The sequence below is a fragment of the Ranitomeya imitator genome, chromosome 10 (genome assembly GCF_032444005.1).
Source record: "Ranitomeya imitator isolate aRanImi1 chromosome 10, aRanImi1.pri, whole genome shotgun sequence".
In the NCBI taxonomy this organism is placed as follows: domain Eukaryota; kingdom Metazoa; phylum Chordata; class Amphibia; order Anura; family Dendrobatidae; genus Ranitomeya; species Ranitomeya imitator.
In genome coordinates, this window is record NC_091291.1 from 4,095,211 (window position 1) to 4,109,118 (window position 13,908).

Genomic DNA, 13,908 nt, shown 5'->3' on the forward strand with positions numbered 1-13,908 from the left:
TCCCGAGCAGTCATGTACAGTATGGGGGGATCCTGCAGCCCACCCCCTGACTGCTCCATACCATACACTGCCCTCTGTCGCTCTCACTATTATCCTGTGCATTTCTCTTTCATCGTTACCCCATGTTACACTTGTCACCCCCCACTACAGAGTAGCAGGGCAGCCAATGTCACCCCCTCCCGGACCTAATGGCAGCAGGAAATGTCTGCTCCTTTATTGGGTTGGAACCTGATTTAATCAAGGAATAATGTGGATTTGTTGCCGATGGCTGCAGGGGAAGGGTTAAGTGATGCCATGTCCTTGGTGGGAGCAGTGGCAGCTGCTGGGACCTGGACAGAGACAACCAATGTTGCTGTGACTGCACAGTGTGACATGGAGGAGAGAAGCTGAGACTCCGGAGCAGAAATCAGCCACATGCCAGCACTGGGCAGAGTCCCTCCAGTCACCAGCCTGGGGCCACGGGGCCCCAACCTACAGCCCACAGCTCAGTTTTATCCATGGCAGCAGCTCCCCTTCCTCCTGGCATCTGGTTAACACCATTTATGCGGGTCGGATTGTTATCTTTAAGGTTCAGCAATAACCTTCATACAGATGGGAAGGGGTTAAGCTTCTTCCTACCCCACTGGTGCAGGTTTGGTGCAGCATGCATGTATTCTGGGAGAGCTGGGTGGCTGCAGGTTGCAGGCTGCACCCCACCAGCTGCTCCTCCAGACATCACCCACATTTTTAGGCAGCGGAGACAGCAGCAGACTGAGGCATAAGACCAACTGCAACCACTGCTGGATACCATAGCACTCACTCAGGCACTGGTAGGAGCTCCTCCAGAATCTGCCTGATAAGTTCAGCTCAGCACTGCAGCCACCCAGGGGGGAGAGCAGAGAAGGTGCTCTCTCCGCCCACAATGTCACACTGGCTGCCTTCTGTTAACCCCTATGTGTGCCTGCCTGGCTGCACTGACTGAGTGAGAAGATGCTTGTGTCAGAGCTGGCACATAGGGGTTAAGAGAACGCAGCCAGCAGTGACTTTGTGGGCAGAGAGAGCACGTTATCTCCTGCTCTGCTCTCCCAGCTGTATCTATGACAGCCTGAGTGGGCCCCCCTCTCTCCCCAGGGCCCCGGCATTTGCCCAGGTGCGCCGGGTGCTGACGCCGGCCCTGATTACGCGCAACGTATGGACTCTGTTATAGCATTTTGTTTCCTTTGCTATTTTCCTGTTTTTACCTGAAGAGCTGTGTTTACTTTACAATTATTGTTGGTTTATGCTGCCACATAATAAACCAACTGAAGACTTAAAGAGACAGTGTTCCTGTTTTCTACTTCCGTGTACCGCCAAGTGAGTTGAACTACCAGAAGTGGTGTTTCGAATGTGGACAACTTTCTGGGAATACCAGTAGTAGCTGTGGTCAAACCGCATGTCCTGGGTAAAGGAGGCCGCATAGACTTCTGCCCCTTAGGCTAGGTTCACATTGCGTTAGTGCAGTCTGTTTAGCGCATACGCTAACGGACTGCGTTAACGCAATGTCCAAAAAGGGATCGCGCTAGCGCAGATGCCCGATCTGCGCTAGCGAGAACGGACCCAAAAACGCTGCAGACAGCGTTCGAGGTTCGTCACAAAATAACGGCACATCGCTAACGCGTGCCAATAATGGCATGCGTTAGCAATGCGCTACATAATTGCGGTCAATGGGTGCGCTAACGGATCCGTTACATAGCATTAGTGCCGCTATGAAACGGATTCCGTCAGCGGACACCCACTATCGCAATGTGAACCTAGCCTTATTCTCCAGACTCCTGCCCCTTATTCTCCAGACTCCTGCCCCTTATTCTCTAGACTTCTGACCCTTATTCTCCACACTCCGGCCCCTTATTCTCCACACTCCGGCCCCTTATTCTCCAGACTCCGGCCCCTTATTCTCCACACTCCGGCCCCTTATTCTCCACACTCCTGCCCCTTATTCTCCAGACTCCGGCCCCTTATTCTCCACACTCCTGCCCCTTATTCTCCAGACTCCTGCCCCTTATTCTCCACACTCCGGCCCCTTATTCTCCACACTCCTGCCCCTTATTCTCCAGACTCCTGCCCCTTATTCTCCAGACTCCTGCCCCTTATTCTCCAGACTCCTGCTCCTTATTCTCCACACTCCTGCCCCTTATTCTCCACACTCCTGCCCCTTATTCTCCACACTCCTGCCCCTTATCCTCCACACTCCTGCCCCTTATCCTCCACACTCCTGCCCCTTATTCTCCACACTCCTGCCCCTTATTCTCCACACTCCTGCCCCTTATTCTCCACACTCCTGCCCCTTATTCTCCAGACTCCTGCCCCTTATCCTCCAGACTCCTGCCCCTTATCCTCCACACTCCTGCCCCTTATTCTCCACACTCCTGCCCCTTATTCTCCACACTCCTGCCCCTTATCCTCCACACTCCTGCCCCTTATCCTCCACACTCCTGCCCCTTATCCTCCACACTCCTGCCCCTTATCCTCCAGACTCCTACCCCTTATTCTCCACACTCCTGCCCCTTATTCTCCAGACTCATGCCCCTTATTCTCCAGACTACTGCCCCTTATTCTCCACACTCCTGCCCCTTATCCTCCACACTCCTGCCCCTTATTCTCCAGACTCCTGCCCCTTATCCTCCAGACTCCTGCCCCTTATTCTCTAGACTTCTGACCCTTATTCTCCACACTCCGGCCCCTTATTCTCCACACTCCGGCCCCTTATTCTCCAGACTCCTGCCCCTTATCCTCCAGACTCCTGCCCCTTATTCTCTAGACTTCTGACCCTTAGGCTAGGTTCACATTGCGTTAGTGCAGTCTGTTTAGCGCATACGCTAACGGACTGCGTTAACGCAATGTCCAAAAAGGGATCGCGTTTAGCGATCGCGCTAGCGCAGATGCCCGATCTGCGCTAGCGAGAACGGACCCAAAAACGCTGCAGACAGCGTTCGAGGTTCGTCACAAAATAACGGCACATCGCTAACGCGTGCCAATAATGGCATGCGTTAGCAATGCGCTACATAATTGCGGTCAATGGGTGCGCTAACGGATCCGTTACATAGCATTAGTGCCGCTATGAAACGGATTCCGTCAGCGGACACCCACTATCGCAATGTGAACCTAGCCTTATTCTCCAGACTCCTGCCCCTTATTCTCCAGACTCCTGCCCCTTATTCTCTAGACTTCTGACCCTTATTCTCCACACTCCGGCCCCTTATTCTCCACACTCCGGCCCCTTATTCTCCAGACTCCGGCCCCTTATTCTCCACACTCCGGCCCCTTATTCTCCACACTCCTGCCCCTTATTCTCCAGACTCCGGCCCCTTATTCTCCACACTCCTGCCCCTTATTCTCCAGACTCCTGCCCCTTATTCTCCACACTCCGGCCCCTTATTCTCCACACTCCTGCCCCTTATTCTCCAGACTCCTGCCCCTTATTCTCCAGACTCCTGCCCCTTATTCTCCAGACTCCTGCTCCTTATTCTCCACACTCCTGCCCCTTATTCTCCACACTCCTGCCCCTTATTCTCCACACTCCTGCCCCTTATTCTCCAGACTCCTGCCCCTTATTCTCCACACTCCGGCCCCTTATTCTCCACACTCCTGCCCCTTATTCTCCAGACTCCTGCCCCTTATTCTCCAGACTCCTGCCCCTTATTCTCCAGACTCCTGCTCCTTATTCTCCACACTCCTGCCCCTTATTCTCCACACTCCTGCCCCTTATTCTCCACACTCCTGCCCCTTATCCTCCACACTCCTGCCCCTTATCCTCCACACTCCTGCCCCTTATTCTCCACACTCCTGCCCCTTATTCTCCACACTCCTGCCCCTTATTCTCCACACTCCTGCCCCTTATTCTCCAGACTCCTGCCCCTTATCCTCCAGACTCCTGCCCCTTATCCTCCACACTCCTGCCCCTTATTCTCCACACTCCTGCCCCTTATTCTCCACACTCCTGCCCCTTATCCTCCACACTCCTGCCCCTTATCCTCCACACTCCTGCCCCTTATCCTCCACACTCCTGCCCCTTATCCTCCAGACTCCTACCCCTTATTCTCCACACTCCTGCCCCTTATTCTCCAGACTCATGCCCCTTATTCTCCAGACTACTGCCCCTTATTCTCCACACTCCTGCCCCTTATCCTCCACACTCCTGCCCCTTATTCTCCAGACTCCTGCCCCTTATCCTCCAGACTCCTGCCCCTTATTCTCTAGACTTCTGACCCTTATTCTCCACACTCCTGCCCCTTATTCTCCACACTCCTGCCCCTTATTCTCCACACTCCTGCCCCTTATCCTCCACACTCCTGCCCCTTATCCTCCACACTCCTGCCCCTTATCCTCCACACTCCTGCCCCTTATCCTCCAGACTCCTACCCCTTATTCTCCACACTCCTGCCCCTTATTCTCCAGACTCCGGCCCCTTATTCTCCACACTCCTGCCCCTTATCCTCCACACTCCTGCCCCTTATTCTCCACACTCCTGCCCCTTATTCTCCACACTCCTGCCCCTTATTCTCCACACTCCTGCCCCTTATTCTCCAGACTCCTGCCCCTTATCCTCCAGACTCCTGCCCCTTATCCTCCACACTCCTGCCCCTTATTCTCCACACTCCTGCCCCTTATTCTCCACACTCCTGCCCCTTATCCTCCACACTCCTGCCCCTTATCCTCCACACTCCTGCCCCTTATCCTCCACACTCCTGCCCCTTATCCTCCAGACTCCTACCCCTTATTCTCCACACTCCTGCCCCTTATTCTCCAGACTCATGCCCCTTATTCTCCAGACTACTGCCCCTTATTCTCCACACTCCTGCCCCTTATCCTCCACACTCCTGCCCCTTATTCTCCAGACTCCTGCCCCTTATTCTCCAGACTCCTGCCCCTTATTCTCTAGACTTCTGACCCTTATTCTCCACACTCCGGCCCCTTATTCTCCACACTCCGGCCCCTTATTCTCCAGACTCCGGCCCCTTATTCTCCACACTCCGGCCCCTTATTCTCCACACTCCTGCCCCTTATTCTCCAGACTCCGGCCCCTTATTCTCCACACTCCTGCCCCTTATTCTCCAGACTCCTGCCCCTTATTCTCCACACTCCGGCCCCTTATTCTCCACACTCCTGCCCCTTATTCTCCAGACTCCTGCCCCTTATTCTCCAGACTCCTGCCCCTTATTCTCCAGACTCCTGCTCCTTATTCTCCACACTCCTGCCCCTTATTCTCCACACTCCTGCCCCTTATTCTCCACACTCCTGCCCCTTATCCTCCACACTCCTGCCCCTTATCCTCCACACTCCTGCCCCTTATTCTCCACACTCCTGCCCCTTATTCTCCACACTCCTGCCCCTTATTCTCCACACTCCTGCCCCTTATTCTCCAGACTCCTGCCCCTTATCCTCCAGACTCCTGCCCCTTATCCTCCACACTCCTGCCCCTTATTCTCCACACTCCTGCCCCTTATTCTCCACACTCCTGCCCCTTATCCTCCACACTCCTGCCCCTTATCCTCCACACTCCTGCCCCTTATCCTCCACACTCCTGCCCCTTATCCTCCAGACTCCTACCCCTTATTCTCCACACTCCTGCCCCTTATTCTCCAGACTCATGCCCCTTATTCTCCAGACTACTGCCCCTTATTCTCCACACTCCGGCCCCTTATTCTCCACACTCCTGCCCCTTATTCTCCAGACTCCTGCCCCTTATCCTCCAGACTCCTGCCCCTTATCCTCCACACTCCTGCCCCTTATTCTCCGCACTCCTGCCCCTTATTCTCCACACTCCTGCCCCTTATTCTCCACACTCCTGCCCCTTATCCTCCACACTCCTGCCCCTTATTCTCCACACTCCTGCCCCTTATCCTCCACACTCCTGCCCCTTATCCTCCACACTCCTGCCCCTTATCCTCCACACTCCTGCCCCTTATCCTCCAGACTCCTACCCCTTATTCTCCACACTCCTGCCCCTTATTCTCCAGACTCATGCCCCTTATTCTCCAGACTACTGCCCCTTATTCTCCACACTCCTGCCCCTTATCCTCCACACTGCTGCCCCTTATCCTCCAGACTCCTGCCCCTTATTCTCCGCACTCCTGCCCCTTATTCTCCACACTCCTGCCCCTTATTTTCCACACTCCTGCCCCTTATCCTCCAGACTCCTGCCCCTTATTCTCCACACTCCTGCCCCTTATTCTGCAGACTTCTGCCTCTTATCCTGTATATACTGTATACACTGCATAGTACCACTTCCTTTCTTCTTGATATATCTGACTTATTGCTCTCACCAATCGTTGTTTTCCCATCTTTGAAGAAGTTTCCGCGGTGCTGGGCTCTGTAGTACTCCGTACATGGGATGTATATTGGATCTTCATCTTCGTCATCTTCCTCTCTGTACTGCACACAGAACAATTTGTGATATACTGCTCTACGCTCTTCCGCTCACCCACCACCTATATATATATATATATATACTTACATATCCGCCGCCTCCGTTATGTGCGGGTCCCGGGGACTCGCCGAGTATTTCTCCTCCCTCTGTCTCCAGATCAACCAGTGAGCTGGTGTCCAGGTCCGACCAGTCCGAAAGCTTCCTCCGAAACATGTCTGCTGCTCTGCTGCCTGCCCCTGATATAGAGAGCGGAGGAGCGGTCAGGAGGAGCACGAAACACGGAGGGGCACGAAATACGGAGGGGCCCTGTGACCGGTGCTGTATAGAGGGGTCCTGTGACCGGTGCAGTATAGAGGGGCCCTGTGACCGGTGCTGTATAGAGGGGTCCTGTGACCGGTGCTGTATAGAGGGGTCCTGTGACCGGTGCTGTATAGAGGGGTCCTGTGACCGGTGCTGTATAGAGGGGCCCTGTGACCGGTGCTGTATAGAGGGGCCCTGTGACCGGTGCAGTATAGAGGGGTCCTGTGACCGGTGCAGTATAGAGGGGCCCTGTGACCGGTGCTGTATAGAGGGGTCCTGTGACCGGTGCTGTATAGAGGGGTCCTGTGACCGGTGCTGTATAGAGGGGCCCTGTGACCGGTGCAGTATAGAGGGGTCCTGTGACCGGTGCTGTATAGAGGGGCCCTGTGACCGGTGCTGTATAGAGGGGCCCTGTGACCGGTGCAGTATAGAGGGGCCCTGTGACCGGTGCTGTATAGAGGGGTCCTGTGACCGGTGCAGTATAGAGGGGTCCTGTGACCGGTGCTGTATAGAGGGGTCCTGTGACCGGTGCAGTATAGAGGGGCCCTGTGACCGGTGCTGTATAGAGGGGCCCTGTGACCGGTGCTGTATAGAGGGGCCCTGTGACCGGTGCTGTATAGAGGGGCCCTGTGACCGGTGCTGTATAGAGGGGTCCTGTGACCGGTGCAGTATAGAGGGGTCCTGTGACCGGTGCAGTATAGAGGGGTCCTGTGACCGGTGCTGTATAGAGGGGTCCTGTGACCGGTGCTGTATAGAGGGGTCCTGTGACCGGTGCTGTATAGAGGGGTCCTGTGACCGGTGCAGTATAGAGGGGTCCTGTGACCGGTGCAGTATAGAGGGGTCCTGTGACCGGTGCAGTATAGAGGGGTCCTGTGACCGGTGCTGTATAGAGGGGCCCTGTGACCGGTGCAGTATAGAGGGGCCCTGTGACCGGTGCTGTATAGAGGGGCCCTGTGACCGGTGCTGTATAGAGGGGTCCTGTGACCGGTGCAGTATAGAGGGGCCCTGTGACCGGTGCTGTATAGAGGGGTCCTGTGACCGGTGCTGTATAGAGGGGCCCTGTGACCGGTGCTGTATAGAGGGGCCCTGTGACCGGTGCTGTATAGAGGGGTCCTGTGACCGATGCTGTATAGAGGGGTCCTGTGACCGGTGCTGTATAGAGGGGTCCTGTGACCGGTGCTGTATAGAGGGGCCCTGTGACCGGTGCAGTATAGAGGGGTCCTGTGACCGGTGCTGTATAGAGGGGCCCTGTGACCGGTGCAGTATAGAGGGGCCCTGTGACCGGTGCTGTATAGAGGGGCCCTGTGACCGGTGCAGTATAGAGGGGTCCTGTGACCGGTGCTGTATAGAGGGGTCCTGTGACCGGTGCTGTATAGAGGGGTCCTGTGACCGGTGCAGTATAGAGGGGTCCTGTGACCGGTGCTGTATAGAGGGGTCCTGTGACCGGTGCAGTATAGAGGGGTCCTGTGACCGGTGCTGTATAGAGGGGTCCTGTGACCGGTGCAGTATAGAGGGGTCCTGTGACCGGTGCAGTATAGAGGGGTCCTGTGACCGGTGCAGTATAGAGGGGCCCTGTGACCGGTGCTGTATAGAGGGGTCCTGTGACCGGTGCAGTATAGAGGGGTCCTGTGACCGGTGCTGTATAGAGGGGTCCTGTGACCGGTGCAGTATAGAGGGGTCCTGTGACCGGTGCTGTATAGAGGGGTCCTGTGACCGGTGCAGTATAGAGGGGCCCTGTGACCGGTGCAGTATAGAGGGGCCCTGTGACCGGTGCTGTATAGAGGGGTCCTGTGACCGGTGCAGTATAGAGGGGTCCTGTGACCGGTGCTGTATAGAGGGGTCCTGTGACCGGTGCAGTATAGAGGGGCCCTGTGACCGGTGCAGTATAGAGGGGCCCTGTGACCGGTGCAGTATAGAGGGGTCCTGTGACCGGTGCAGTATAGAGGGGTCCTGTGACCGGTGCTGTATAGAGGGGTCCTGTGACCGGTGCAGTATAGAGGGGCCCTGTGACCGGTGCAGTATAGAGGGGCCCTGTGACCGGTGCAGTATAGAGGGGCCCTGTGACCGGTGCAGTATAGAGGGGTCCTGTGACCGGTGCAGTATAGAGGGGTCCTGTGACCGATGCAGTATAGAGGGGCCCTGTGACCGGTGCAGTATAGAGGGGCCCTGTGACCGGTGCTGTATAGAGGGGTCCTGTGACCGGTGCTGTATAGAGGGGTCCTGTGACCGGTGCTGTATAGAGGGGCCCTGTGACCGGTGCTGTATAGAGGGGTCCTGTGACCGGTGCAGTATAGAGGGGCCCTGTGACCGGTGCAGTATAGAGGGGTCCTGTGACCGGTGCAGTATAGAGGGGTCCTGTGACCGGTGCTGTATAGAGGGGTCCTGTGACCGGTGCAGTATAGAGGGGCCCTGTGACCGGTGCTGTATAGAGGGGTCCTGTGACCGGTGCTGTATAGAGGGGTCCTGTGACCGGTGCAGTATAGAGGGGCCCTGTGACCGGTGCAGTATAGAGGGGTCCTGTGACCGGTGCAGTATAGAGGGGTCCTGTGACCGGTGCTGTATAGAGGGGTCCTGTGACCGGTGCAGTATAGAGGGGCCCTGTGACCGGTGCTGTATAGAGGGGCCCTGTGACCGGTGCTGTATAGAGGGGTCCTGTGACCGGTGCTGTATAGAGGGGCCCTGTGACCGGTGCTGTATAGAGGGGTCCTGTGACCGGTGCAGTATAGAGGGGCCCTGTGACCGGTGCAGTATAGAGGGGTCCTGTGACCGGTGCAGTATAGAGGGATCCTGTGACCGGTGCTGTATAGAGGGGTCCTGTGACCGGTGCAGTATAGAGGGGCCCTGTGACCGGTGCTGTATAGAGGGGTCCTGTGACCGGTGCTGTATAGAGGGGCCCTGTGACCGGTGCTGTATAGAGGGGTCCTGTGACCGGTGCAGTATAGAGGGGTCCTGTGACCGGTGCAGTATAGAGGGGCCCTGTGACCGGTGCTGTATAGAGGGGCCCTGTGACCGGTGCTGTATAGAGGGGTCCTGTGACCGGTGCTGTATAGAGGGGCCCTGTGACCGGTGCTGTATAGAGGGGTCCTGTGACCGGTGCTGTATAGAGGGGCCCTGTGACAGGTGCAGTATAGAGGGGTCCTGTGACCGGTGCTGTATAGAGGGGCCCTGTGACCGGTGCTGTATAGAGGGGTCCTGTGACCGGTGCTGTATAGAGGGGCCCTGTGACAGGTGCAGTATAGAGGGGTCCTGTGACCGATGCAGTATAGAGGGGTCCTGTGACCGGTGCTGTATAGAGGGGCCCTGTGACCGGTGCTGTATAGAGGGGTCCTGTGACCGGTGCTGTATAGAGGGGTCCTGTGACCGGTGCTGTATAGAGGGGCCCTGTGACCGGTGCAGTATAGAGGGGCCCTGTGACCGGTGCAGTATAGAGGGGTCCTGTGACCGGTGCTGTATAGAGGGGCCCTGTGACCGGTGCAGTATAGAGGGGTCCTGTGACCGGTGCTGTATAGAGGGGTCCTGTGACCGGTGCAGTATAGAGGGGTCCTGTGACCGATGCAGTATAGAGGGGTCCTGTGACCGGTGCTGTATAGAGGGGCCCTGTGACCGGTGCAGTATAGAGGGGCCCTGTGACCGGTGCTGTATAGAGGGGTCCTGTGACCGGTGCAGTATAGAGGGGTCCTGTGACCGGTGCTGTATAGAGGGGTCCTGTGACCGGTGCAGTATAGAGGGGCCCTGTGACCGGTGCAGTATAGAGGGGTCCTGTGACCGGTGCTGTATAGAGGGGCCCTGTGACCGGTGCAGTATAGAGGGGCCCTGTGACCGGTGCTGTATAGAGGGGTCCTGTGACCGGTGCTGTATAGAGGGGTCCTGTGACCGGTGCTGTATAGAGGGGTCCTGTGACCGGTGCTGTATAGAGGGGCCCTGTGACCGGTGCTGTATAGAGGGGCCCTGTGACCGGTGCTGTATAGAGGGGCACTGTGACCGGTGCTGTATAGAGGGGTCCTGTGACCGGTGCTGTATAGAGGGGTCCTGTGACCGGTGCAGTATAGAGGGGTCCTGTGACCGGTGCTGTATAGAGGGGTCCTGTGACCGGTGCTGTATAGAGGGGCCCTGTGACCGGTGCTGTATAGAGGGGCACTGTGACCGGTGCTGTATAGAGGGGTCCTGTGACCGGTGCTGTATAGAGGGGTCCTGTGACCGGTGCAGTATAGAGGGGTCCTGTGACCGGTGCTGTATAGAGGGGCCCTGTGACCGGTGCTGTATAGAGGGGTCCTGTGACCGGTGCTGTATAGAGGGGTCCTGTGACCGGTGCTGTATAGAGGGGTCCTGTGACCGGTGCAGTATAGAGGGGTCCTGTGACCGGTGCTGTATAGAGGGGTCCTGTGACCGGTGCTGTATAGAGGGGTCCTGTGACCGGTGCAGTATAGAGGGGTCCTGTGACCGGTGCAGTATAGAGGGGCCCTGTGACCGGTGCTGTATAGAGGGGCCCTGTGACCGGTGCAGTATAGAGGGGTCCTGTGACCGGTGCAGTATAGAGGGGTCCTGTGACCGGTGCAGTATAGAGGGGCCCTGTGACCGGTGCTGTATAGAGGGGTCCTGTGACCGGTGCTGTATAGAGGGGTCCTGTGACCGGTGCTGTATAGAGGGGTCCTGTGACCGGTGCTGTATAGAGGGGCCCTGTGACCGGTGCTGTATAGAGGGGCCCTGTGACCGCTGCAGTATAGAGGGGTCCTGTGACCGGTGCTGTATAGAGGGGCCCTGTGACCGGTGCTGTATAGAGGGGTCCTGTGACCGGTGCTGTATAGAGGGGTCCTGTGACCGGTGCTGTATAGAGGGGTCCTGTGACCGGTGCTGTATAGAGGGGTCCTGTGACCGGTGCTGTATAGAGGGGTCCTGTGACCGGTGCTGTATAGAGGGGCCCTGTGACCGGTGCAGTATAGAGGGGTCCTGTGACCGGTGCTGTATAGAGGGGCCCTGTGACCGGTGCAGTATAGAGGGGTCCTGTGACCGGTGCTGTATAGAGGGGCCTTGTGACCGGTGCTGTATAGAGGGGTCCTGTGACCGGTGCTGTATAGAGGGGCCCTGTGACCGGTGCTGTATAGAGGGGTCCTGTGACCGGTGCTGTATAGAGGGGCCCTGTGACCGGTGCTGTATAGAGGGGTCCTGTGACCGGTGCTGTATAGAGGGGCCCTGTGACCGGTGCTGTATAGAGGGGTCCTGTGACCGGTGCTGTATAGAGGGGTCCTGTGACAGGTGCAGTATAGAGGGGTCCTGTGACCGGTGCTGTATAGAGGGGTCCTGTGACCGGTGCTGTATAGAGGGGTCCTGTGACCGATGCAGTATAGAGGGGTCCTGTGACCGGTGCTGTATAGAGGGGTCCTGTGACCGGTGCAGTATAGAGGGGTCCTGTGACCGGTGCTGTATAGAGGGGTCCTGTGACCGGTGCTGTATAGAGGGGTCCTGTGACCGGTGCTGTATAGAGGGGCCCTGTGACCGGTGCTGTATAGAGGGGTCCTGTGACCGGTGCTGTATAGAGGGGTCCTGTGACCGGTGCAGTATAGAGGGGTCCTGTGACCGGTGCTGTATAGAGGGGCCCTGTGACAGGTGCAGTATAGAGGGGTCCTGTGACCGGTGCTGTATAGAGGGGTCCTGTGACCGGTGCTGTATAGAGGGGTCCTGTGACCGATGCAGTATAGAGGGGTCCTGTGACCGGTGCTGTATAGAGGGGTCCTGTGACCGGTGCTGTATAGAGGGGTCCTGTGACCGGTGCAGTATAGAGGGGCCCTGTGACCGGTGCTGTATAGAGGGGTCCTGTGACCGGTGCTGTATAGAGGGGTCCTGTGACCGGTGCTGTATAGAGGGGTCCTGTGACCGGTGCTGTATAGAGGGGCCCTGTGACCGATGCTGTATAGAGGGGCCCTGTGACCGGTGCTGTATAGAGGGATCCTGTGACCGGTGCAGTATAGAGGGGTCCTGTGACCGGTGCAGTATAGAGGGGCCCTGTGACCGGTGCTGTATAGAGGGGTCCTGTGACCGGTGCTGTATAGAGGGGTCCTGTGACCGGTGCTGTATAGAGGGGCCCTGTGACCGATGCTGTATAGAGGGGTCCTGTGACCGGTGCTGTATAGAGGGGTCCTGTGACCGGTGCTGTATAGAGGGGCCCTGTGACCGGTGCAGTATAGAGGGGTCCTGTGACCGGTGCTGTATAGAGGGGCCCTGTGACCGGTGCAGTATAGAGGGGTCCTGTGACCGGTGCTGTATAGAGGGGCCCTGTGACCGATGCTGTATAGAGGGGTCCTGTGACCGGTGCTGTATAGAGGGGCCCTGTGACCGATGCTGTATAGAGGGGTCCTGTGACCGGTGCTGTATAGAGGGGCCCTGTGACCGGTGCTGTATAGAGGGGTCCTGTGACCGGTGCTGTATAGAGGGGTCCTGTGACCGGTGCAGTATAGAGGGGCCCTGTGACCGGTGCTGTATAGAGGGGTCCTGTGACCGGTGCTGTATAGAGGGGCCCTGTGACCGGTGCTGTATAGAGGGGTCCTGTGACCGGTGCTGTATAGAGGGGTCCTGTGACCGGTGCAGTATAGAGGGGTCCTGTGACCGGTGCTGTATAGAGGGGCCCTGTGACCGGTGCTGTATAGAGGGGTCCTGTGACCGGTGCTGTATAGAGGGGCCCTGTGACCGGTGCTGTATAGAGGGGTCCTGTGACCGGTGCTGTATAGAGGGGCCCTGTGACCGGTGCTGTATAGAGGGGCCCTGTGACCGGTGCAGTATAGAGGGGCCCTGTGACCGGTGCTGTATAGAGGGGTCCTGTGACCGGTGCTGTATAGAGGGGTCCTGTGACCGGTGCTGTATAGAGGGGTCCTGTGACCGGTGCTGTATAGAGGGGCCCTGTGACCGGTGCTGTATAGAGGGGCCCTGTGACCGGTGCTGTATAGAGGGGCCCTGTGACCGGTGCTGTATAGAGGGGTCCTGTGACCGGTGCTGTATAGAGGGGTCCTGTGACCGGTGCTGTATAGAGGGGTCCTGTGACCGGTGCTGTATAGAGGGGTCCTGTGACCGGTGCTGTATAGAGGGGTCCTGTGACCGGTGCAGTATAGAGGGGTCCTGTGACCGGTGCTGTATAGAGGGGCCCTGTGACCGGTGCTGTATAGAGGGGTCCTGTGACCGGTGCTGTATAGAGGGGTCCTGTGACCGGTGCTGTATAGAGGGGCCCTGTGACC

General features: G+C 57.4%; 1 protein-coding gene across 3 annotated transcripts in view; it reads right to left on the reverse strand.

Moving 5' to 3' along the window:
* The window catches only part of ANO7 (anoctamin 7), a 69,070-nt gene that overhangs the window by 50,535 nt on the left and 4,627 nt on the right, over window positions 1-13,908 (reverse strand). For all 3 annotated transcript variants that reach the window (XM_069742050.1, XM_069742049.1, XM_069742048.1), the window contains exons 2-3: window positions 6,473-6,621; window positions 6,282-6,390 (exon numbers count right to left, since the gene is read on the reverse strand). In XM_069742050.1, the coding sequence (XP_069598151.1) occupies window positions 6,282-6,390; window positions 6,473-6,598 (235 nt within the window). In that variant the 5' untranslated portion in view covers window positions 6,599-6,621. The remainder of the gene's footprint in view (window positions 1-6,281; window positions 6,391-6,472; window positions 6,622-13,908) is intronic.